Below are 25,418 nucleotides of genomic sequence, written 5' to 3' on the forward strand. Positions count from 1 at the left end.
ATAAAGTTCTTGATATGCTTAGGGTGAAGGAAAACGGAACACTGTTGTTCAGGGGCCGGCCAAAGGGGTAGTGCCAATGGAGAAGTTTGGCTCTCCCTTGGGGTGGGGGTTGGGGGACGGTGAAGCAAAAGCTCCAAGAGTGCACCTTTCCTCCCGTGCATATACTAAAATTGGACCCATGCAGAGATTAGCATGGCCCCAGCGCAAGGATGACACACATTCCTTGGAGTGTTCCATATTTCTGTGGAAGGGATTAGGAAGTACAGATTGTCAATTACAAAAACAGTCACTGGGATGTAAAGTACAGCATAGGGTAATATCGTCAAAAATATTGCAATACATGCCTATGGTGACAGATCAGTAGTAGACTTAGCGGGTGATCATTCTGCAAAGTATATAAACATAATCACTGTTATATACCTGGAAGTAATATATTATTGTATATCAACTGTAATTATAAAATAAATTTTAAAAAATTGAAACCTGAGAAAGGAAAGCGGTTTTGTTCAATATTGTGGCCAATCTGATTAGCTACCAGTTCAATATCATAATGAAACAGGAATGAATCATACATGACATAAGGCCAATGAGCTTGCCAAGAAAGAGGTAGTTTACCTCATCTTTACCCTCACAAGATCAAGTAGGTATTTTGACCATATGAAATGTTAAAGTTTAGGTTTAAAATTGAAATTTAACCTGGAGGCAAGTAGGCCTTACCAGCTCTTGGTTGCTACCTAGTAGCAGTTATGTTCCTGGAAATAGGGCTTGAGGGTGAATGTTAAAGACTAAGAGTGAGCAAACATGAGGGAAGATGAGTCAGATATCTTCTGCCTTTATAACGAAAAGATTCTTCCTCTACAGAGACCCCTTTTAGTATTTTGAACATATCCAGGAATAGTTAGGAAGTACCTACCTGACTGTAGGTACAGTAACTTTCTTGTTGGAAAGTGATTTGGGGTGGGAGCTGGTGGGGGACAAGCTGTATGAGGACTCCCAACTCACTAAATGATTTTGCTGTTCACAGTTAAGGATCTTTTTCTTCCAAACTAACTTTAATTCACTTAATTGTAAAATGATAAGGAGCCAGAAACCCTCTTAGGAAAAGTAGGAGCATAAAGAGACCTGAGGATGAGGTAGTAAACGTCAATAAACAATTAGAATAAACTAGAACATAAGTTTCTGAAGAGCTGAGAGATTTTTTCATCTTGTTCACTGCTGATCCGTAGTGCCTGAACATTCAGGAGCTTAATACCTGTCCGTGCAATTAATGGATGATACTAATAAAGATTGTTTACAACATCAAAAAAACGAATCTTTGTCTTACAAACTAGAGCAAAACAAACAAAAGTGCCTTAGTCAACTTCCCAGCCTTTACACTCAGGACAATGGACAGCTCCCAGTCAATCCTCAGCAAATCTTTTGGAAAATGCAGACAGTACTTGTTTTGCTAACCAAGGTGACATCTTGTACTTGAGTTATCATCATCTCCCATCACACCCCCAAGATTCTCAAACCCTCTCCATGTAGAAGACTTGTTGAAACCGGAGTTTGAAATAGAAAGGATGTTAGTGTCCCTGGGATTAATGTGAGCGATTCATATTTTCTCATGCTATACTGTATTGTTTAGGATGCATACTAGCTTGTCTACATTGCTTATTGAAAAGATGGATGTGGATGATTTAGACCTCTGTAGGTTTTGCCTATGTGGCTAGGGAGTATGAAAGATCTTTCAGTAAACTTATGCCTTGGTTCCCATGAAATGAAGAGACTTCATATATATTTTGATGGCTTGTGATTTGGAGATGAATAGTGTTCAATGTGACTGAAAAACATCACTGGAATCTGTGCCTATATGTTGCAGAACAGCTTGATATTTATCTGTAACATTTTTTCTTTGTGCTATATTGTGGTTTTTATCCTTATTGGAGTTCTAGCTTAATATAACTTTCAGGTTCTTGTGAGTCCACTCACCTTAAACAGGGTAACTGCCATAGTTGCCATTTCCCCATTTTAATGTGAAACATTGTGCTTGAAAAGGAAATCTACTTTTGTAAAAGTAAAATTAAGCTCATTGTGCCCTTGCTGGGTAGCTCAGTTGGTTAGAGTGTTGTCCTAATATGCCAAAGTTGTGGTTTCGATCTCCAGTCAAGGCACATACAAGAATCAGCTGATGAATCCATAAGTAAGTGGAACAACAAATCGATGTTACTCTCTCTCTCCTTTCCTTTCCCTCTAAAAGTCAATCAATGAATAAAAATTTTAGCTCACTTAAAAAAAAGCAAGCTCATTGTATTTTACAGTTTAATCTCCATTGAAGTAAACAATTTATGAAACTTCCCAGCTACATTCTAGAGAGAGATTAATAAAACTATCTCTAAAGTTTGGCTGATGATCTTTCAAAGGGAAGCATGATATGTGCAGTATGGAAAAAGTCAAAGCCTACTTTATTTGTTCATAAAAGCCACAATAAATACCAGGACTAAAGCTAACATTTAATTTCCATTTTCTGATATTGGGGACTTTCTCTCAAACTGTTTAGAATTCAAATGGGTATATGATCTGAGAATAGTCATTATATTCAAACCACAAATATCTGGCTGGTTTAAAAGAAACAAATCATTTACAAAGATGATGACTTCTGTATTTCATCCAAGCTAAGATACCTTTGGTTCTATGATGTACCACTATTTTATGTGCCAAGTTCTCCATTTAAATATGTCAAGCCACCAACTGTATATGATGCATTTCAACTTCAACAGTGTTGATGATGTAGAGAAACATTTCAACTCAGAATCAATGAAAAAAAAAAAGTAACTCAAGAGAGGCTCAAAATCTGCCAGGCCCACTTTATACTACTAGTAAATAGCAGGGTGGGGAGAGGGAATATTCAGTATTTTATTAAGATTTCTTATTAGCACTGACCAGTGTCGCTCAGTTTGTTGAATGTCACCTCACAAGGTGAAATGTTGACATTTTGATTCTTGGTCAGGACACATGCCTCACTTGTGGGTTTTGTCTCCTGTCCGGGTATATAAAAAAGGTAATGATTGATGTTTCTCTCACATAGATGTTTCTCACCTTCTCCTTCTCCCTTCCTTCCCCTCTCTCTAAATATAAAAAAAAATCTATAACAAGAGATTTCTTATTAAATAATGAGTCATGTAGTTCAATTACAACTTATGTAGCATTAAAATGATACAAGTCAATGCAGATACTCTATAGGAAAGTTTATGTATGTTTAAGGACATGTACTAGGAAGTCACCATTGTTATGTTAATACATGCAGTTCAAAAATGTGAACAATCATTTTTATAATAAAATGGGTACAAAACATATTCTCACTTAGTTCTGATGTAATTTTTGCTTTGTTTCCTGGCAAGTGTACTTGTTTAATACTTAATACTTTCTATAATGCTGCTTATTGTGTCCTCATAAAATAGCATGATTCCCCAGATTCTGCATAGAATTTTTCCCTCAATGTCAGTTCTCTGATACCAATGTCACTGAATTTCATGCCAACATCCCCATGATCAATATGTACAAAGATGTAGCTTCCTATTTGTTTCTCCTTGGCTGCAATCCATTAACATTTATTGGGCAAGGTATTTTCTATCTGGTGTTCTACCCAGTACTATTCTCTGATCAGTTGCGTGGTGTGAGTTTGAAAAGAAACTGTGTCTGCATCTACTTCAGTCTTAAGGTTTCCCTCCTCTGTAAACTCTGTGGTGTATAATCTATTCACTCTCATTAACAACTTTTGGATATTTGCTTCATTCATGATCTCTCTCCTCTATGAGTTTTCTTGTGTAAAATGAGGTGAATTTGTGAAAGTTTTCCAACATTCACCACGTCCATAAGGTTTCTCACCTATATGAATCCTTTGATGTATAATCAGATGGGACTTCTGGGCAAAAGGTTTCTGTCATTTGCTACATTCATGGGGTTTCTCTCCTGTGTGTGTTTTCTGATGTAAAATGAGGCTGAATTTGATAGCAGAAGTCTTCCCACATTCACTGTATCTGTAGAGTTTCTCTCCTATACGGATTCTGTGATGAATAATGAGACTAAACTTGTGAATAAGGGGGGCAAGGGGGAGGAAAAATTGTGACAACTGTAATAAAATAAACAATAAAATTAAATTAAAAATAAACTTGTGAGTGAGAGTTTTTTTCACATTTCAGGCATTCATAAGGTTTCTCCAAGTGAATTCTCTGATGAATAAGGAGCTAGGACTTGTGGCTGAAGGATTTGTGCCATTCACTGCATTTGTAAGGCTGCTCTCCAGTGTGAGACCTCTGATGAATAGTGAGGTGTGACTTTTGGGTGAAAGCTTCCGACACTGACTGTATTCATAAGGTTTCTCACCTGTGTGAGTTCTTTGATGTAGGATGAAACTAAACTTGATGCAGAATGTCTTTCCACATTTGCTGCATCCATACGGTTTCTTTCCTGTATGAGTTCTCCAGTGAGTACTGAGGAGTGACCTCACACTGAAGCCTCTTCCATATTTCCTGCAATTATAAGGTTTCTCTCCTGTGTGAATTCTCTGATGTCTAGTGAGCTCAGATCTCTGAGGAAGGCTTCCCCACAATCACTGCATCCCTAAGGTTTTTCCTCTGTATGAATGTTTTTGGGTAAAATGAGGCTAAACTTAAGATCATGTCTCTTTTTTAAAATTTTATTTATTTATTTTTAGAGAGGGAAAGGAAGGATGAAGAGAGGGAGAGAAACATCAATGTGGGGTTGCTCTCTTGTGCACCCTACTGGGGACCTGGCCCCCAACCCAGGAATGTGCCCTGACTGGGAATCAAACCGGCGACCCTTTAGTTTGCAGCCCTTGTTCAATCCAGTGAGCTTCACCAGACAGAGCAACTTTTCCTTTCTTGCTCAACTTTTTATTCATTCTGGAGTTATCTTACTTATGCCTTCAAGAAACTCTGGCCTTTGATTCTCAAAGCTCCACCCTAGATACTGGCGACCCGCCTTGCAGGAAGAAACCCCTAATGGGGGGGGGGGGGGGGGCGGGGGAGACCTCCCCTCCTAGTCACTGGAGTCCTTCCCATTGGCTGGAAACCTTGCCTGGTCCCAAAGACAGGTTAGGTTTCTTCTCTCTTTCCACTGGCTCATTTTGACTTCCCTTGATGGTCTTATCGCTTATTCCCAATGAGTACCAAATCTTCTGTCAGAAACGTTTTCGGGGTATTTGCCTTTCGGCCTGTACATTTGCTCTTTTTCCTCCGTTGAAAAATCGTTATATTTTGTACGGACACCTAACTTCTAATAAGATGGCTGCACCCACTGTGTCATTTCTAAATCTTTATACAAAGTGGATAGCTTTTTCGCCGCAGCGCGCTGAGGTGGACGTAGCCCACCCCATGTTTGTCTTGTGAAAATTAATGCAGTTCTCAGGGTTTTACGGTGGCGAGAAATGAGGTCTTTTGGTGGCTTTTCGTCGTTCCAACCTTCTCGGGCGACTCCGGCCAAACCGGCTCTTAGGCCTACTGTACGTCAAATGTTGAAAGATGGCCGTTCCCAGGATCCGTGGCGATGTGGACGCGGACATATTTCCTCCCTGGAAACCGGAAACCCAGATGGCCGTGTTTTTCACAACCTCGTGGGCCGCCGTAGACCGGCGCCGAGACGGAGCGAGGGCGCCCAGAAAAAGAATTCACGGAAGTGCCGCTTGTAGAAGGTTGCGGTAGGGCACGAGGAAACCGTGTGTGTGTGTGTGTGTGTTGGGGGGGGGGGGCTCTCGGAGGAACAGGATGAGAGCATAGAGATGTTTTTGGGTGTCCGGGTGGGGGAGCCGTGCTGTCCGTAGTGGGAAAGGCAGCAAGCGGAAGTCGGTGGCTGGGCTGTCTGTGGTTGGGGTGTTTCTAGGATCAGATCTGAGGGATTCTGGTGGTAAGTGATGAAAGGCCTGTCAAGATAAACGACTGAAAGTACGTTGTCGGGGTTTGGTGTCAGTCCGTGACCTGGGACCACGGTGGGGACTGTTTTTTGACAGTGAAAGCAGTGTCTGTTTGAATTCGGGATTTAAGATCTGGCTCAATGACAGGAGCCAGGGTTATGATCTGCGAACCCTGCAACTGGTCCAGATCTCGCGATTGTGCTGGACCGGGACAAGTGTTTGGGGAGGTCCAAGTGTGTCAGTCTTTGAGAGGTTTGTGGAGCTGAAGCTGGTTGGGGGGGGGGGGGGGGTTTCAAACGGTACCTTCCTTGCAAATCTTAGATTTCCCACATATCCCTTTCATTTCGTCGTAACATCTTGTTGGAGATGGAGGACTAAGCACTTCTGAAATGGTCAGGTTTCTATCAAAACGTGGATTTTTCCCTTCCTGCAAGTCTGCTATATGTGCCACATACACATATTGGTAGATTTTTCCTTTCAGCATCATTCTAACACAAGTAAAATAACACCGTGATTGCCCCAATTTTGTTCCCCAGTGCTATCGTTTGTTAAATTTTTCATTTTCTCTTTAGTCTTCATTTTTTATGCTTGATTTTCACAATTTCAATAAATCGATGAAACATTGGTATAATTTGCCTCATTATTTGACTTCCTAAACGTTCATATAACAAACACATACATTGTTTTCTTCTTATTTTAAAAAAAATTCTGTTAACAGTATAGTGAGAGACAAACCCATGCCATTATGACTAGAATCACTCAACGTGTGTATTCATTTAGGTAGAATTTAAATACTGAAATATTCAGTTGTCACTTTTAAGAACAGGTTATGATTTTACATTTACTTAAGGGTGTGATTAAGGAAACATTTACCACAGTTCCCTGTTCCTCATGTCCACCTTAATTTTTAAATTTTTTGCTTTTGCAAATGGTGTTTTTTTACTTTCGACCTTTTTGTTCTTTCAATTTACTTTTACACAGAAGAGCAATTACATTAAAATTTTTAATTTCGTTTCTGCTCACCTCACTGAACTATTATTATGAGCTCCCCTGTTCCCCATGATTTTATTATGAAAAGTTTCAAACACACAGCAAAGTTTAAAGAATTTTATATTTGAATATCTGTATGCCTACCACCTAGGTTTTATCATGATTTATTGTGTTTCCTTTATTACATATCTATCCACATTTCAAAGTAAGTTGTAAACTTTTATACATTTCCCCTTAAATATTTCAGTAAGCATATAATTAGAGTTCTACACATACCTTTTTTTAAATAACAACTTTACTAGTCATGTATCATACAGTTCATCCATTTAAGGTATACAATTCATTGGTTCTTATTGTGGTCACAGTTATGTCCGTCTGTCAGCACAGTCAATTTTAGAAGATTTCATCACCTGAGAAAGAAACCCTGTGCATGCAGTTACCACCCCCAATCCTTCCATTCCTCCTATTTCTAAGCAACCACTTCCTGTCTTTCTAGAGTTGCTTATTTTGAACATTTTATACAAATGCAATCATACAATAGATGTTCTTTTGTGACTGGCTCCTTTCACTTAGCATCATGTTTTGGAGGTTTGTGCATGTGGTAGCATGTATGTGTACTTCATTTGTTTTTATACCTGAATACTGTTCCATTGTGTGGATACAGCTCATTTTGTTTATCCCTTCATCAGCTAGAGGGTATTTAGGATGTTTCCACATTTGGGCTATTATAAATAATGGTGCTATAAACATCTGTGTACAAGCTTTTGTGTGGACATGTTTTTACTTCTCTTGGGTGTAAGTCTGAAGTAAAATTTCGGAGTCATGAGAACAGGCATATTTCCTCCCACCTTAAAGACTAAAGATGTATTAATGATGAGTAGAGGAATGGCAAATAGGTAAATATGTAATAAAGGAAACAAAGTCATGGTAAAATCTGTGTGATAGACATACAGGCACTCAAATGTAAAATTCTTTAAACTTTATGCTATACATTTGAAACTTTTCATGGAAAAATCTTGGGGAACAGAGGAGCTCATAAGAGTTCCATGAGGTGGACACTGAATATGTTTAATCATAGTAGGAACTTCGTTTTCCAAAGTAGCTGTGCCATTTTATATTCCCACCAGAAATGCATGAGGGTTCCAGTTCCTCCACGTTCTCACCAACTGCTATTTTCAGGGTTTTGTTATAGCCATTCTAGGCGGTGCGAAGCAGTATGTCAGTAGTGGTTTTGATTTCCATTTCTGAGAAGGCCAACAATGTTCAACTTGTTTTCATGTGCCTGTGCTATCCATTGAGGTACATTTCTTTTAACTAAATATAGATTGTGAGCATTTTAAGAAAAGATTTTATTTTTAGAGAGAGAGGAAGGGAGGGAGAGAAACATGAAAGTGAGAGAAAATCATTGATGGTTGCCTCCCTCACATACCCCATCAGAGGACTGAACCTGCAACCCAGGCATATGCTCTGCCTATAATCGAACCAGTGACCTTTCACTTTACGGGATAACCCCCAACCAGCCAAGCCACATGCAACCAACCGAGCCTCAGTCTGACATTAGATTGTTAGAATGCTGACAATCTGCAAGTCAGGACAAATTGTTAGCATTCTTAGTAACTGCACAGTATTTCATTAGGTGTGTGTACTTTTACTTATTCAATTAAACCTGAATAAGCTAACAGACCTGATTAATACTTTTACATCAGTTTTGCATGCGTTTGTTACTATTTGTTTTCCAAAAATTTCTAGAAGTGTATTTTTGTATTCTAGTAATATCTCTATTGAAAGTATTCAGTAGAGTGTAACTATTTCCCCAAAGTATTTGGTCATGTAACACTGCTATAAGAAGTATGTGTTTTGGAATGTCACTAATTTTTAGATATAAATTTAGTAATCAGCCATCTGACTAAAAACTTATTTTTGACATATGTTCACTCAAATCTCTGAAACTGACTTCTAGTCGTGTTAAGGAACTTCTTATAATTTGCTTTATCTTCTTTATTGTTGATTATTCTTACTCAGTTCTTTATGAAATTAGTGGGGTCACATTTCTGGAATAGTAATAGATGAGAGTGGTGATACTTCTCATCCGCGCCTTACTCTTGGCTTTAGAGAAAGTACTTCTATTGTTTCACTGGACATGGATACATTTGATTTTTTTATTGAGGTGAAATCCACGAAACATAAAATTAAACATTTTAGAGTCAACAATTCAGTGGCTTTTAGTACATTTACATTGTTGTGCAACCACAACTTCTGTCTAGTCCCAGATCATTTTTATCACCCCAGAAGGAAATCCCATGACCATTAAGCAGTCACTCCACATTCTCCTTATCCTCAGACCCTGGTAGCCCTCACTCTGCTTTCCGGCTCTATGGATGTACCTATCCTAGGCATTTCATATTAGTGGAATCATACAGGATGCAATCTTCTGTGCCTGCCTTCTTTCACTTAGTAAAATGTACTCATGGTTGTGGATTGTGCCCTGAGGTGTTCCTTTGGTGCTTAGCCAGGCTGCCTTAGCCTTCATTTCCAGCTTGCATGGAGTGTGGAGGTCAGCCAGAGGAAAGCCCGGGGTCTTCCCAGGTCTCTCCTGAGCAGGCATCCTGTATTGTGCATGTAGATGCCTTTATAAATTCCCCAGGTTACACTGGTGCTTTTGAATGAAAAGAAACTCCCTTTCCAGCTCTCCTTTCAACATTTCAGCTGTGTCTCAACTGTAATCTTTTCTCTAGGCAGCTGCAGATTGTTCGTCCTCTGTACAGTGTTTTTAAGACACTCCTGCTGCTTTTCCTTGCTGAGCTCTGAATTAGGAGCAGAGAGGAGCACACTGAGTCAGCCCTTCAGGTCGACCCCAGATAGGTTCCAACACACAAACTTAATTCATTTCCAATAAGGTTTGCTTTGTTCCTTCCAGGCCAGGAACGAGGGTCCCGCACTGGGCATGCTGGCTGCCATCTCAACCCCCGCAGACTAGGGAGGGGGTGAAGCAAGGGCAAACAAAAATAGCACCAAGCTTTGCTACCATTTTTAAGTTGCCTTTTTATTGATTCAGTGTTCACAGTGGCTGTAAATCTTTGAGTGTTTTTCGGAATTCTGACAGGTTTCATTTTGTTTTTGATGCTGACATTTCTCACCTGATGTTTTGATGTTGCTGTGGCAGGATGGGCCCTTGGAGCTGCCTCCTCTGCCATTTCCATTCAGTGGGATTTTCCATCATAAAGTTCCCTTTCTTGAACTTGTTTTTGTTTAAGATTTTATTTATTTATTTTTTAGACAGAGGTGAAGGGAGGGAGAAAAAGAAGGAGAGAACCATCAATGTGTGGTTACCTCTTATGCGCCCCTGCACCCCTTACTGGGGACCTGGCCTGCAACCCAGGCATGTGCCCTGACTGGGAATCGAAACAGTGACTCTTTGGTTCACAGGCTGGTGCTCAATCCACTGAGCCACACCAGCCAGGGCTCTTGAACTTGTTTTCAACATGAAAGTTTTAGTATTGTTACTAAGTGTGTATATATATTCACTTAGCTTATATAAAAAATTAAGTTTAGGCTTAATTTTTTTCTATTTGTTTTCCTTTGGCTCACATAATGATGCAGACTCCAGCCCATTGGAGTCTGTGTGTTGTGGATGAGGTAAACAAATTCACATGAACTACTGAGTCCTGTGGAGAAAAGGGTACGGCATAGCCACTCTCTCAAGGGGAGAGCGCCTTGGAGCACCTTGGCCACTCTCTCAACAGGTCAGTGCCTTGACCCTTGCCTGGACAGGCTTTTATTGCTTTTCAGTTGTATTACATCAAAGAAGGTTCTCATTCATTATCTTCAGATTTACATTAAGTGATTACTTCTTACAGATAACCAAAAAAGAAAGAAAAAGTTACAAATGCAAGGGAATGATAAAAATGATTGATTTGGTTACATTTCGTCCTTGGGACATCTTAGCACAGACTTAGGGAGTTGCTTCAGAGATATACATTAAACATCTATAGTCTTAACTCAGGGTGAGGGAGTTTTAGCAAAAGCAAGTCTCATAGGAGCCTAGGTACAATGCAGGCCTGATTCCCCATGGGAAAGCCTATCTGCACACCTGGCTCCTGTGTGCCGCCTCGCATTGATCAGTTTTCTGGATCAATACTGGGCTACATTTGCCACTGCCATGCTGATTAGTTCCCTATAGATTAGTGAAAATGCTCTTTTAGGTAATTTTTGGCTTAGTACTTTTGTCTTCACACTGAGGTGTGGTTACACATGAGTTGTACTGAGACTTATGAACAGGTAAATGAACACAGAGTTTTAAAGAAACAGATGTCCACATCCTTGCCTTTTCTATGTCTCTGTCCAAAAATTGATCTGTGTGAGAAGTTCCTGCTGCAAGAGCATTGCATTGTGCTGGTTCTCCTTTCTCACTTCCCCTTTCATAATCACCCTACTTTGACTTCACAGAAGAAAGGCATACTGCCCACACCTTCAGAATCTTAGACTTTATTGCTCCAGAGTGTAGTAGCCTCTGGAGCTTCAAATAAAGGAACAGATGGCCTTGAAATCAGGTAAGTGACAGTGGCAGTGACAACATCTGGACCCAGAGGAAATGTACACTCAAAGTGAATCTATTTTCAACCCTGGCTGGGTAGCTCAGTTGGTTAGTGCCCCACACACCATGGTTCGATCCCCAGGCAGGACACATACCAGACTCAACCAGTGAGTGCATCAATAAGTGGAAAAACAAATCGATGTTTCTCTCTCTCCCTCCTCCCTTCCTTTCTCTCTCTAAAATCAGTAAACAAAGTGAATTTACTTTTTAACACACAGGTCCTGACTTGAGAAACAAGGTCCATCACATGACCTGAGGAGGGAGGAAGTTTCAGGACCTGGATTTCATCATTTGTGGGGATACCACTGACCAGAGACTAAGATTTCTAACCAGAAATTTCAGTTCAAGAAGAGACTAACGACACAACATCCTCATTGCTGGCCATTTCCAAGTAACAGAAGAAAATGATTAAGGACCAGGTGACTTTTGGTTTGCTTTATTCCTTCCTTTGTTCTGTGATTGTTTTCTGGAGGATGTGAAAACACAATTGAATTAAATGGCAGAGTATAAATTAGTAAAGTAGAAATAAATTTAGCCTCTAACTTGAACATCAAGGCAAGTAGGATCAGGAATATATTGTTCCTGGGATTCACACTAAATGACTAATGTTGCAACATCATGTGACAAGAGCATCCTGTAGGTTACATTAACTGTCACCTTTTGTCAGATATCTCTGATAGGCCTCACGAGACAATCATGATGAAGACAGGCTGTGCCCTGAGGTGGAGAAGAAAGCAGGCCAGGTCCACAGAGGATGTCATTACCTTGTATTTCAGACACTTAGATCTAAGAACACTTTTTTTATGGTTCTTCTTAGAGCTGATATGGTAGGCAGTGTCTTCTTAACTTCAGCTTTCTCATATATGCAAAAGCAGGGCTCCTTCAAGAACAGACGACAAGAACTCAGTGGGTACAGTTCATGGAACCATAACAGGGTGACCCATGGACCCATCCTTGCAGGGTCAGGGTTAATCTAGGAATAAAACCAAGATGACCTAAGAAAATAGGACTGCATGACATTCAAAGGTCCTGTGTGACCACATGGTTGAAGTGGTGTTTGAGTTCAGGTTTGGCAGTAGGCAGAGGAAAGTACTATTGTCTGCTAAGGTTGTTGGGGTCCCAGAGGGTTTCCTTTACTACACCCTCTTCTCTAAGATTGTATGCTCTGCTCTGTGTTCAAAGCCACTTCCTACTGCCTCATCTTTTATTATCTTTAAAAATTCCATCATACAACTGTGCATGGGTACATTTTTAAAACTTTAGTGATTACAAAGTACATACAGTGAAAAAGTAAGATTTCTCTTACGCTTCTTCCCTCATCCCCTAATGCAGTTTAATAAGTGGGTACTAATGTGTACTGCTTGTCATTATACCTGTATTTACATCTATGTCCATATAGGTATGGAAAGATGCATCTGTCTCAGCCCTTAGATCCTTCGATAGTGCCTTCCCACTAATGCATTTACTCTTTCATAAACTGGATTGGTATATGGTGGACCTCACTCTGGCCTCTATATTTATTATTCTGTCTTTTATGTATTTCACTACTGTGCCCTTTTACTGCATTTTGAATAATTTCTTTCTGTTAGCTACCTTCCAATTCATTATCTTTTCAGTGTATTTGATGTGCTGTGAACCTGCCTGGTTATATGAATATAAATAATATATACATATGTGTACAGTTATATGCCACTTAACCATGGGTATACATTCTGGGAAATGTATTGTCAAGCAACTTCATTGTATAAACATCATAAAGACATTTAGACACACCAAGGTCTGTATGGTATACCACCATCATATATGTGGTCCGTCGTTGACCAAAATGTTATGTGGCGCGTGACTATATTTGTATTTTATGAAGGCTGCTATTTCTTTTGTTAGGCTGCTTAACAAACTTTAATAGTCTTTTGTTCTTTGGACATGTTCTAGAAAGATGCTTTATTCCTCCTAGTGCATAAAATATACTTATTTAATATGTAGTGTCTTGTAATGATAGTGTCTGAATTTTCTTGTGGTTGATTCTGATAACGGCTATCAAGATGGACAGTGAATATAGGAATGGGATATGTTTTATTCACTCTGATATTACTAGTATATGTTTAATGTCTGGCAAATATGTACCTTTTAAGAAATATGTGTGTATGTGTAGCAAATGCCATATATGTGTGTATATTTTATATGGCAAATGTTTCAAATATGTATATGGTATGTATACAATATTTGTATACAATATACATATTTGTGTATATTTATAGATATATATATACATATTTGTAGGTACACAAATATGTATATTAATATTCCTAGTTTAGCAAGAGGATTTAATGACTACTTATTTATTACCTAAATATATGATTTGTAGAATGATGATTGACTGAACGATTGCAGAATATTTTACTAGAGATTGCTTTTGAAGATGGATAGATTTTTACTTCTGTAACATTGTAGATTAAAAAAATCAAAACACTGAAGTACAATATATAGATACAGGCTATATGGTAAAAATGAGCAGAACAACTTTCTTTACATTTCTTCTATTTTAATAACTAAAGAAACAATCCTATTAAACAGGACTGTGTTATTACAGGAATTGCTGAAGTTGGAGGATGTGGCTGTGGACTTTACCTGGGAGGAGTGGCAGCTCTTGGACCCTGACCAGAAGGACCTGTACAGGGATGTGATGTTGGAGAACTACAGAAACCTGGTATCAGTGGGTGAGGACAGCTCCCCTGTGTCACTCAGTGCTCTATTAGTGGCTTTTCTTAGCTCTGAAAGGCCTAGACTATCTGTGATGCTCTGAAGTGGTAGTTAAGTCTCAGTCTCCTCTCTGGTCCCAGCTTAGAAGGTATAATGTGCCCTTCTTCAGAGAATAGCCTTTCCTGACCTGCGAAAACCTTCCTAAAATATAAGCTTCTTTATTGGCAGACCAAAGCCCAATTCAAAGAGCTTATCTCTTCTGTCACTTTCCGTGAACAGGGTATCCAGCCAGCAAGCCAGACACTCTGTCCAGATTGGAGCAAGGGGAACTATGGACTATAGAAGATGAATTCCACAGTGGAATCTGTTCAGGTGAGTGAGAGAGAACCAGCAAGGAAGTGGCTGCGGAAGTCCTATTCTAGTCATTCAGAGGTGTCACAGCTGTGAGGATATCTGAGGACATGTAGACAGAACCTCCATAGATCTCCCATAAAAGAGCTCTTTTTCTTTTATGTGTTAATAAGAATATATCTCTTCTTAGATTTGATCCATATTTATTTCATCAAGGTTTCAATTTTTTTCCTTTAGGTTTCTTCTTAAAATTCTCAATCTTACCATCCTTTTTCCTCCACCTTTGTATCAGTACCTCTTCCTTCTACTTTTCTTTCTTTTTTTTTTCTTAATTTTATTTATTTATTTTTAAAGACAGGGGAAGGGAGGGAGAAAGACAGCGAGAGAAACACCAATCAGTTGCCTCTTGCACACCCCCAGCTGGGGGCCTGACCCACAACCCAGGCATGTGCCCTGATTGGTCTGGTGAATTTTCAGTCCATAGGCCAGTGCTCAATCCATTGAGCCATACAAGCCAGGGCCTTTGTGCTTTTCTTACTCTGAGATAACACCTTCCATGCCTCTATCCAAGGAGAGATGTGTGACATTAGTACTGTCTTCTGACTACAGCACTTTCTTGCCCCTTTGGATAAGGTTATTTCCCCTTCCTAACACTCACCCCATCTTTGATTGGGGGTTAAGATTTTACCATGTAACTGTGGGAGTGACATAAACATTCAGCCTACAGTACCCGCTATTATTTATATATATCCTGGTGGTGTTGGGAAAAGCTCAGTCCTCCTCTTGTGTTTTTCCTTTACTCTCACACACTGGCACACTCGTAACACTTCTCCCTAAAACAAGTAATTCTCTGGAATTCACCAGGGGGTATCCTACAGTTTAACTCAATTCTTTTTTTTTTAATGTGTTTTTTAAGAGAAGGTAAGAGAGGGAGAGAGACATCAGGGTATGGTTGCCTCACATACTCCCTACTGGGGACCCAGCCCGTAGCCCAGGCATGTGCCCTGATTGGGAGTCAAACCAGCAACCCTTTGGTTTGCAAGCCAGCCCTCTATCCACTGAGCAACACCAGCCAGGGCCAATTTAAATCAATTCTGACACTAGATAGCATCAGATCCTACATATTAAGGGCTCAGTTCTGCAGGATTGTCCCCACCTTCACTTCAAATGCTAATTACAAGTCTAGGTTGTCACCTGTGTTTCTCACCACTATCTATAGATCGGAGGTTCCAGTGACCTCCTCCTTGGGTTCCATCAATTTGCTACAGTGGCTCACAGAAGTCAGGGAAACATTTTTCTTCCTAGATCACCAGTTTATTACAAAAGGATATGACTCAGGAACAGACAGATGGGAGAGATGCAGAAGGTAGGATATGTGGGAAGAGGTGTGGAGCTTCCATGGCCTCTCCAAGTGCCACTGTTCCAGCACCTGCCTTGTTCACCAACCTGGAAGTTCCCCAAACCCCGTATCTTTGGGATTTTATGGAGGTTTCCTCACTCAGGCAAGATCCTAATGAACTTCCTTTCCAGTTCCAGCCCCTCTCCAGAAAATGGGTGGTGGGGCTGAAAGTTCCAAACTTTTAATCGTGGTTTAGTCTTTCTGGTGACCAGCCACCATCCAGGAGACCACCCAGAGTCAACTAATTAGAATGAAAGACGCTGTTATTACCTGGGAAACTCCAGGGGATTTAAGAACCCTGTCAGGAACCAGATCTAAAACCAAATATTAGAACAAAAGATGCTCTTTTATCACTTGGAGGGTTTTAGGAGATCTGTGCCAGGAAGGTGTGTTTCTATATACACACTTCCTTATTTCCTCAGCTCCCTTATTCAAAGTCTTTGCCATTCCTGTTGATTTCTTAAAATTTCTTATTGTCTGCTTCCAACCCAAACCACATTACTAACCCTCATGGCTGTGTTGCTTTAATTTCTTTGTGTAATTGTTAACTCTGACTATCCTTTTAGTTTATCTTAAACAATGTTGCTGTATTCATTTTCTTAAAGCTTTCGTTTTTCTTATGAGAGTCTCATGACATTAAGTCCCAATTAATCCTAGTTCTATCACTCATGTAAGGTAGAGATTTCTCTTCTGTCAACAGCCTCCATAATATGGTATCGTCTTGCTTATACAGCTTGCTTCTCCCCTGACTCTCCAAATTCAGGGTCAACTGTATTTAAAAGAAACTCTGCAATATTTTCCATACATGAGAACCTTTTCTTGGTCCATTGCTTTAAATATTTTTTGATGGTCTTAAATGTTGTTGGGTGCCTACTACACATGCTTTGAGATTATATTCTAAAAGGAGGTGACACAAAATTCATCAGAATATGTCTATATAAATATGATTCCTTGTGGTAAAAACTGCTGAGAAGACTAATCAAACTGCAAAAGGAAATAGTGTGTGAGAGGGCTAGGAGCAGCCGGGAATCTATCTTAAGCTTTTCAATCTTTGGTCATCTAAGAAAGGTAATGGGTCTTTGGTAAAATGCCTTTAAGCAGCTCTATGAGGGGTGTGATTAGGTCCCTTAGGTGAATTATGTCCCAGAGTAGACAAAATAGCAGTTTCAAAGGCCTGAGAAGAACCTCAAGGAAGCCTGTATGAGTACAGTGGGGTGAGTTAGAGGGACAGTGGATGGAGAGAATATGGAGATAAGGGCGATGTGGTGGTAGCTAGGTTTTAGAGTAGACAGGCCATGTAGAACCTTCCAAGGACATTTCAGGAAGTTGATTTTTTTAAAATAATGAGATGAGAAAACATTGAGAGATCTCAGTAGAGAGGTTATACTATGTAATTTATATTTTAAATGATCCCTGTGGCTACTTTGTAGATAGTTGCAGGCACAGGTTGAGCCTGAAATCCAGTTGGGAGCCTGTTTGCTATAGTACAAGACAGAACACTTGTCTCAGCCTGGGCACAAAGGGTGAGATGTGGTCAGCATCTGAATATATTTAAAAGGAGAGCAGAGCCTTGGCCTGGCAACTCAGTTAGAGCACTGTTCAGATACATCAAGGTTGCAGGTTCAGTCCCTGGTCGGGCACATGTAATCAGTGAATGAATTGCATAAATGAGAGGAACAACAAATCAATGTTTTTCTCCCTTCTCTCTCAATAAATAAATAAATAAATAAATAAATAAATAAATAAAAGAAGGGTAGAAGTGAGAAAAAAAATACCAATGAAGGATGATGCTAAGGTTTTGGACATGAGTCCCAGGAGGAGTGGAGTTGCCATGCTCAAGATGTAGATGAAATGTGTAGAGGAGATGTGGGTTGGACATTGTAATTTAGATATGCTTGTTCACATCCAGGTGGAGCACTATGCTACATTTGGATATATCTGAGTTCAGGGAGAGTTTAGCACCAGAGGTAGAAATACAGACTGAATGAAGTCTCCTATGGTGTGAGTACAGAGTAAGCAGAATCTTGGGCAGGTAGCCATCAGAAAGAATATTTGTTGAATGCATAGTTTCTTAATTCATGTCCCAGGACCTCTTCTTTTGAGAGTGTTTTGTTAGCTTGGGGATGACAGCCTGGGCTAGTGTATATATAATGCTGAAAGTGGGCCCTCTTGAGCCTAGTTGGGGAACCACATCCATAATATATGCTAGAAGAGATTTAATTGAGTGAGAAATAAAGCAGGACATTTTGGGAGTAAGATTTTAGTAACAAATAGAGGAGACCTCTGCTTGTAATAGACATTCAGCTTTTGCTACAATTGAGGGCTGTGTGAAGTTAGTTGTCAGTATGAACAATAAAGATAAGGAATATTTAGAAATTTAGGGGAAATGGTGTATAGTGACATAGAACAGGGGAATGATGGTATGATATACAGGAGGTATTTCTGGGACTCAGACAAAGATGAAGGTTCAAGAACGAAGCTATTAAGTTGGAAATGTGCACTGTCAAAAGACTGCCCCAAAGCCTGCTGTGTAAAGTCCAGTTTTAGAGGTATTTTAGGAGAAACAGTGTGAACATAGATAAATGGGGTAATTTTTGGTAATGTAACTTTTATTTCCAGACTAACTATTGTGGATTTTGTTAGTGATTGATATAGAATGGCCAGGTTTGGGAGTTTGATTTATGTTATCATTAGATACATAGTCCTAATTTTTACCTCAGTGACAACAGTGTAATGGTAAGAAAGTACACTCAGTAGTTCTAGAAAAGGAAAAAAATGGAAGGTTAAACTTCCAAGGGTCTTGGTTCAGACAGAAGTGTGATCCTTTAGGACCCCTTAAATGATGGAAACCCAGATGTTTGTGGAATTTGAAAGAAGATGCAGTTAGCGACAAGATGGTGGGTTTGGGGATCATGACATCAGATACAGATTTAGGGATCATTACATTGAAATGGAAACAGTTTAAATATTGCATGTGAAGAATTGCAAAGTGTGACCAGAAAAGGTGAGTTACCTAGTGTGATATTGTGATAAAAGAAATATATATTTGGTTCCTGGCACAAAACCCTAATAGTTTCCCAAGTGTGGAAATGCTTATTTCCCTTAACAGTATAGACAGTATTTAGTGCTCCTCCATGGACTTTTTAATACCCAAACTCTTAATGTTACACTAACTGTAAACTTGATCCCATGCTTTCATCTTTCAGTCTGCACATTTTTTCAAACATGATCTCATCCAGTCTTCTCTCTTGCATAATATTTATATACTAATGGTTTCCATATTGCTATTTCCAGTTAAAATCTTCCTCAAGATTTCTAAATCCAGTTGAGTTTCTTATGTCTGTATTGGATATCTAAAAGCCACTTGAAGGTCAATATGCTTTGAAATGCACACTTGATTTCCCCACATTGAGAACTTCCATAATATTCCCTTTCTCATGAAAACACGCTACCTACCTGTTCAGTGGCCCAAGTCAAATAATTAGCAATAATACCTGATTTCTCATGCTTATTGACTACCCCATATTGAAGCCATGAGAGAGCCTCATCTTTTTTCCTGTCTCTAGATTATATCCCATTTTCTTCCACCTTGCTCTCCATTGCTCCTTCAAACCACTTTCCACAATTTGTGCCTGCCTTCTTTATCATTGCTTTCTTGTTCAGTTTTTCCTGACCAGAATGTATGCTCAGTGAAAATAAGGAAAGTTTCTATATGCTCATGTCCAGCACAAGGCATGGTACATAGTCATCATTTAATAAGGATTTATGGATGTATGACTGCATCCCACATCATTTTGAAACAAATATCTATCTTCTGTGCTTGAGTGCTAATAAGAACTTGACTTTATTTTACTATCTCAGCATGCTTTATGAGGTCACATTTCGAAAGCAACCAAATGTGTATGTACTCATTTTGAATGAACTAACCTTGTCTATACAATGACTGTTTTCAGCCCTGGCTGGCGTAGCTCAGTGGATTGAGCTCGGGCTGGGAACCAAAGTGACCCAGGTTCGATTCCCAGCCAGGGTACATGCTTGGGTTGCAGGCCATAACCCCAGCAATCGCACATTGAAGTTTCTCTGTCTCTCTCTCTCTATCTCCCTCCCTTCCCTTTCTAAAAATAAATAAATAAAATCTTTTAAAAAATGACTGTTTTCACCTTTTATTTTCTTTGTTTATATTACTGTGTTTTACCCTTGTCTAAGTGATAACAAGCATATTTACTTGGAGTTTCTTTGCTCTGAGATCACAGTGTTATCAATGAAGTGTTAGACCACACTGAGCTGTTGGTGAAATAGTTTTATTTTATACTAAGCTCCTGGAAGGATTAATTTTTCTCTTCTTTCCTAGAAATCAAGAAAAATGATGGCCACTTACAGGGGCACTTCCAAAATCAAAGATGTCTAAAGAGAACAGAACAGTGCTGTGAACATAATACATTCAGACACATTGTTCATTGGAGTAAAAATAATTTTCCTTTAAGGCAAAATCATGATATATTTCACTTACATGGGAAGGCATTGAAATCAAATGTAAGTTTGACCAACCAGAATGGAAACTGTGAAGTGAAGAACCCAGTTGAGAATAATGGAGATGCAAAATCCTTCCTCTGTGCAAAAGATGAGCAATGTTATACCGAAATAAAATTCTCTGAACATGGAAATTTTATAAACACCAACTCACAATTCATTAAGCATCAAAGGCCTCAAAAGATCAATAAACCCCATATATGCAGTGAATGTGGGAAAGATTTTATCAAGAAGTCTCGCCTCATTGATCACCAGAGAGTTCATACAGGAGAGAAGCCTCATGGGTGTGGTATATGTGGGAAAGCCTTCTCTAGGAAGTCCAGGCTCACTGAACATCAGAAAACTCATATAGGAGAGAAACGCTATAAATGCACTGAATGTGACAAAGTCTTCCCCAAGAAGTCACGGCTGCTTGCTCATCAGAAAACTCACACAGGAGAGAAACCGTATGTATGTGATGAATGTGGAAAAGGCTTCATCAAGAAGTCTCGGCTCATTAATCATCAGAGAGTTCATACAGGAGAGAAACCTCATGGATGCAGTCTGTGTGACAAAGCCTTCTCCAGAAAGTCCAGGCTCATTGAACATCAGAGAACTCACACGGGAGAAAAACCTTATGAATGCACAGAATGTGACAAAACCTTCCGCTGGAAATCACAGCTCAATGCCCATCAGAAAACTCACACAGGAGAGAAATCATATATATGCAGTGACTGTGGAAAAGGCTTCATTCAGAAGGGCAATCTTATTGTACATCGGCGAATTCACACTGGGGAGAAACCCTATATATGCAATGAATGTGGCAAAGGCTTCATCCAGAAAGGCAATCTCCTAATACATCAACGGACTCACACTGGTGAGAAACCCTATGTATGCACTGAGTGTGGAAAAGGCTTCAGCCAGAAAACTTGCCTCATATCCCATCAGAGATTTCACACTGGAAAGACTCCCTTTGTGTGTGCTGAATGTGGAAAGTCCTGTTCACACAAGTCAGGGCTCATTAACCATCAGAGAATTCACACAGGGGAGAAACCATACACATGCAGTGACTGTGGGAAAGCTTTTAGAGATAAGTCGTGCCTCAATAGACATCGAAGAACTCATACAGGAGAGAGACCCTATGGGTGCTCCGATTGTGGGAAAGCCTTCTCCCACCTGTCATGTCTTGTGTATCATAAGGGAATGCTGCACGCAAGAGAGAAATGCGTAGGTTCAGTCAAGTTGGGAGACCCTTTTTCAAAGAATCAGAGATCATCACATTCAAGTGAAATCATACAGGAGAAAACCCCTGTTGATACAGTGACTGTGCACATGCCTCCTGTGGCAGCTCAGATGTCCTTACACATCAATGGGTTCCTAGCAAATAGGAACATGGCCACTGTGGGACAGTCAGCTGCCAGAGACATACCCTCAGCAGAACACAGAACTGGCACAGGGAAACCTTATGAATGCAGTGAATATGGTAGTACCTTGGGTGACCAATTATGTCATATTTTATATCACAAAAAGCACACAGGAGTACACTGTGATGCAATCAAAATGGGAGACCCTTGAATAAAACCTAGCATTATATGGCTAACAAGTTTGTAGTGAGACAAGGTTGCATACAGCAACTGGGAGTTTTTCATAGAATGATAGACTCTTAGTGCTGTTTCATGTTACATGTCATGAGTGAGCTCATAGTTGATAGAAATATAATGACTGTGTAAAATCATTTTCTAGAAATAAGACTTCAGTAGGTGGCAGAGAGTTCACACAGGAGAGAAATTGCTAGCCCATTGAAAGCATTGATTGTGGCATGGTTGTTGGTGGTACATTCTGCTTCATCCATTGGCAGAGGAAACCCTAGAAATAAATCTCTGGACACACTTAACTATGGAACATCTTCAGCAAAATATAAGAAAATGCACAAAGCAAATAAGGCCTGTGAGGATGAAGAAGACTTCAGGGGTTTGTGTCACAATTTTAACATAATTCTACATTAGATAATAGATATAGTGAGCATTTTAGGACACTATACTGCTCCTAAATTGAATCAGACTCCTAGTCGACATGTCAAGACTGCTTCATTAAAGGAGGTTGTCTGTGTTGCACACCATTGATTAAAGTTACAACACAGTGCACACTCCCCCGTTGAGGGTCATGAATTTTTTTTCCCATGTAGGAACATTATGTGATTAGCTCTTGCATTTCTTTGGTTCTAAATGTATTCAAATTGTATTTTAGGTGACTGTAGTCCTTCAAAAGGAAACTGGATATATTTAATTCTATAGTGTAACAACACGTTTGGGTATGTTAACTTTATACATATCACCTGGGGAACAGAGTTCAAAACTCATGAATAACCTGTCAGCCAAGCTTTCACCCAAGATGATAGTTCCCATCCTGCATGCACACCACTCAGAAAAAAACTTTAACAACTATTTCCTTTAACTTGGTACTGGTTTAGGACCTATAGGTGATGACAGTGATGAACAAAACAAAATGTCCTTGCTATCTTTGAGCTAGCAATTTTTAAGAGTAAATTTTTTAAAAAAATTTTAGATAGAGGGGAAGGAGAAAGAGGGAGAGAAACATGGATGTGTGAGATACTGGCCTCTCATATTCACAGGTTGACACTCAACCCACTGAGCTACACCAGCCAGAGCTGAGCTAGCAGTTTTTTTAAAGGTAGATTTTATGCATATAGCAATATTATTCTCCAGCAAATGTAATCAGAGGATGTATACAGATGTTAGTTGAAGGGGACATACAGTAAAAATAAAATATCCTGATAATTTCCAGTTCAAGGGGTATGTTATTTGAATGGAGGGAAAGGATTCACTTAATTTTACATACATAGAATAGGGTATGAATACTTCTTAAAATGATTCATGTCTTCTTCCCAGGTTATAAATTCCTTGAATAGTTTATAGGTAATTGTATATTTCCCAGCACATAGCAAAAGAGAAGTGAATTATATGTAGAACTGAAAGATGGATGAAGCCAAATGAATGAGCTAATGCACTAATCAATCAAAATTACTTTCATCACTGAAGGAATAGAGCTACTGGAAAGAAATTGTAAGGATCAATATTTTTTTCCTCTTTTTTCCTTTAAAATATTATTTTTGTTTTTTAAATTTTTTATAAGGATCAGTATGCTAAGAAACTTTTTAAAAATCCTAACAAAAGGCTCCTGTCAGAATATAGAAGGGGCAGATCAGAGGAGGAATAGACTGGAGAAAAAGCCCAATTAATGGAAAAAAATCACTCTAAAAATTGAGAACAGAAGAAGAGACCCTTTGGATGTCTTGTAGATGAACCCTCATATTCATCCCCAGGTCTATCACCTTTTAGAGCTGCCACGATTTAAAAGATTCCCCACTCCTCCGACATGATAAATTGAGACAAATCATTATCACTCCTCTCCTGGGAATGGGGACTTTGTCATCTCTTCTATACTCAGGGTTCTTTCCCTTGAACTGATAAAGATATCCACCTTAAAAAACAAACAACAACAACAAAAAAACCAGTCTTATAAGAGAAAAAAAAGTAGAAATTTGCCATGAGGTGGCTGTCTCATGATTGAATTCCAAACTCCAGGTCTTTGAGTGATTTGCTGCAACAAAACTTTTTGAGCTGCACTGTCCCAGGCAGTGTTGTAGACATGGGACACGCTGGTGAACAAAAGATGCAAAAAAAAAAAAAAAAAAAAGACCTCTAATAGTATGCATTCAGAACAGGTGCTCTTCAGTAAACAATCAGAAGCAGATTCTTCAGCTCAGATTTTGGATCCTCTTCATGTCTTGTCTTGAAAATCTGCACTTCCTATCATGGCAGTCACTGTTTTTCTCACTGAAATTGTCAGGGTCCTGGAATGGGCTTCACATGACTGCCCTGAACCCTGAGAACCAGATGCTGAACTCACCTTTCAGAAGCTGGCATTCCAGGTAAATGAAAAATGTTCATGGGCCTGCTTGTATGGCTTAGTTGGTTGGAGTGTTGTCCCATACACTGAAAGGTTGTGGGTTTGATCCCCAGTTGGGGTATGTATGGGAGGCAACAAAACGATGTTTCTCACATCAGTGCTTTTCTCCTCCCTTCCCTCCTCCCCTCTTTTCCTCTCTAAAATCAATAAACATATCCACAGGTGAGGATTTAAAAAAATGGTTCATGGGATAGACAATTTCAGGTTGACCTCTTTTAAGAAGGGCATAGCAACTTATATCATTTGCTTCACCCCATTTTTATAAAAAATTATAATTTATTAAGTGTGCTGTTTGCCAAATGTTAACTGCATATTTAGTTATTTAGTACCCAAATGCTCTTATTTCCATCTTCATATATTATAGGGAAACATATGTACAGCAGGCCCTCACATGAAGTTTTGTTCACTATCCTTTTGTTATAATGTTGAGATGCCATAGGAACTTAACTCTTGTTTATTAATATCAATTCCTATGGCAAAATTGGTTTCAGTATATATTGCTTGGCTTAAAGCACAACCTATTGATGACATTCAATGAGGATTTACTGTATACATGTGATCTTCATTCCTTTCTCCTTAGTACATGTAACCATCTACTGTATTGTATACAGTCATATGTGGCCAACAGCTGAGAGTACAAAGGTCAGGGTTTAGAGTCTTAGTGGGTCACTCTGCCTTTTATGGCTCAGTGATAGAGAACTGGAGCTGGGGGTGGCTGTAGTAGTGGGCTAGAGCTGTTATAACAAAGCTCCACAGACTGGGGGGCTTAAACAACAGAAACTTGTTTCTCACAGTTCTGAAGGCTGAAATCCAGGATCAAGGTGTCAGTTGGGATTGGTTTCTTCTAAGGCCTCTCTCCTTGGCTTGTAGATGGCCTCTGCTTTCTGTGTTTTCCCATGGTTGTCCCTCAATATGTACCTGTGCCCTAATGCCACCTTATGAGGACACCAGTCAGATTGGATCAGTTCCCATCC

At 39.4% G+C, this 25,418-nt stretch overlaps 1 protein-coding gene and 1 non-coding gene across 4 annotated transcripts; both read left to right on the forward strand.

Annotated features, from left to right (window-relative positions):
* Positions 1 to 141: 141 nt before the first annotated feature.
* Positions 142 to 243, forward strand: LOC114511768. Its single transcript, XR_003685737.1, has one exon. It is a non-coding gene; the product is annotated as a U6 spliceosomal RNA (small nuclear RNA).
* A 5,371-nt stretch (positions 244 to 5,614) lies between these two features.
* ZNF613 (zinc finger protein 613) lies at positions 5,615 to 23,964 on the forward strand. 3 transcript variants are annotated; one of them, XM_028529771.2, is made up of 5 exons: positions 5,615 to 5,698; positions 11,714 to 11,914; positions 14,086 to 14,212; positions 14,475 to 14,567; positions 20,297 to 23,964. In XM_028529771.2, exons 2-5 carry the CDS (start codon positions 11,900 to 11,902, stop codon positions 22,027 to 22,029), a joined length of 1,968 nt encoding a protein of 655 aa, XP_028385572.1. In that variant the 5' UTR covers positions 5,615 to 5,698; positions 11,714 to 11,899; the 3' UTR covers positions 22,030 to 23,964. The 3 variants fall into 3 exon arrangements, with proteins under 3 accessions (XP_028385572.1, XP_035869123.1, XP_028385573.1); XM_036013230.1 differs by lacking the exon at positions 5,615 to 5,698 and having other exon boundaries at positions 11,707 to 11,914; positions 20,297 to 21,406; positions 21,491 to 23,964; XM_028529772.2 differs by lacking the exon at positions 5,615 to 5,698 and having other exon boundaries at positions 11,707 to 11,914.
* The last annotated feature ends 1,454 nt before the right edge of the window (positions 23,965 to 25,418 follow it).

This window comes from Phyllostomus discolor, chromosome 12 (genome assembly GCF_004126475.2).
Source record: "Phyllostomus discolor isolate MPI-MPIP mPhyDis1 chromosome 12, mPhyDis1.pri.v3, whole genome shotgun sequence".
NCBI classification, from domain to species: Eukaryota; Metazoa; Chordata; class Mammalia; order Chiroptera; family Phyllostomidae; genus Phyllostomus; species Phyllostomus discolor.

Bases quoted from the DNA above. Each gene is read 5' to 3' on its own strand.
- ZNF613 (XM_028529771.2), top strand. The intron at 14,213-14,474 runs GTGAGGACAGCT...TTCCGTGAACAG, and splicing joins CAGAAACCTGGTATCAGTGG to GGTATCCAGCCAGCAAGCCA. The intron at 14,568-20,296 runs GTGAGTGAGAGA...CTTCTTTCCTAG, and splicing joins CCACAGTGGAATCTGTTCAG to AAATCAAGAAAAATGATGGC.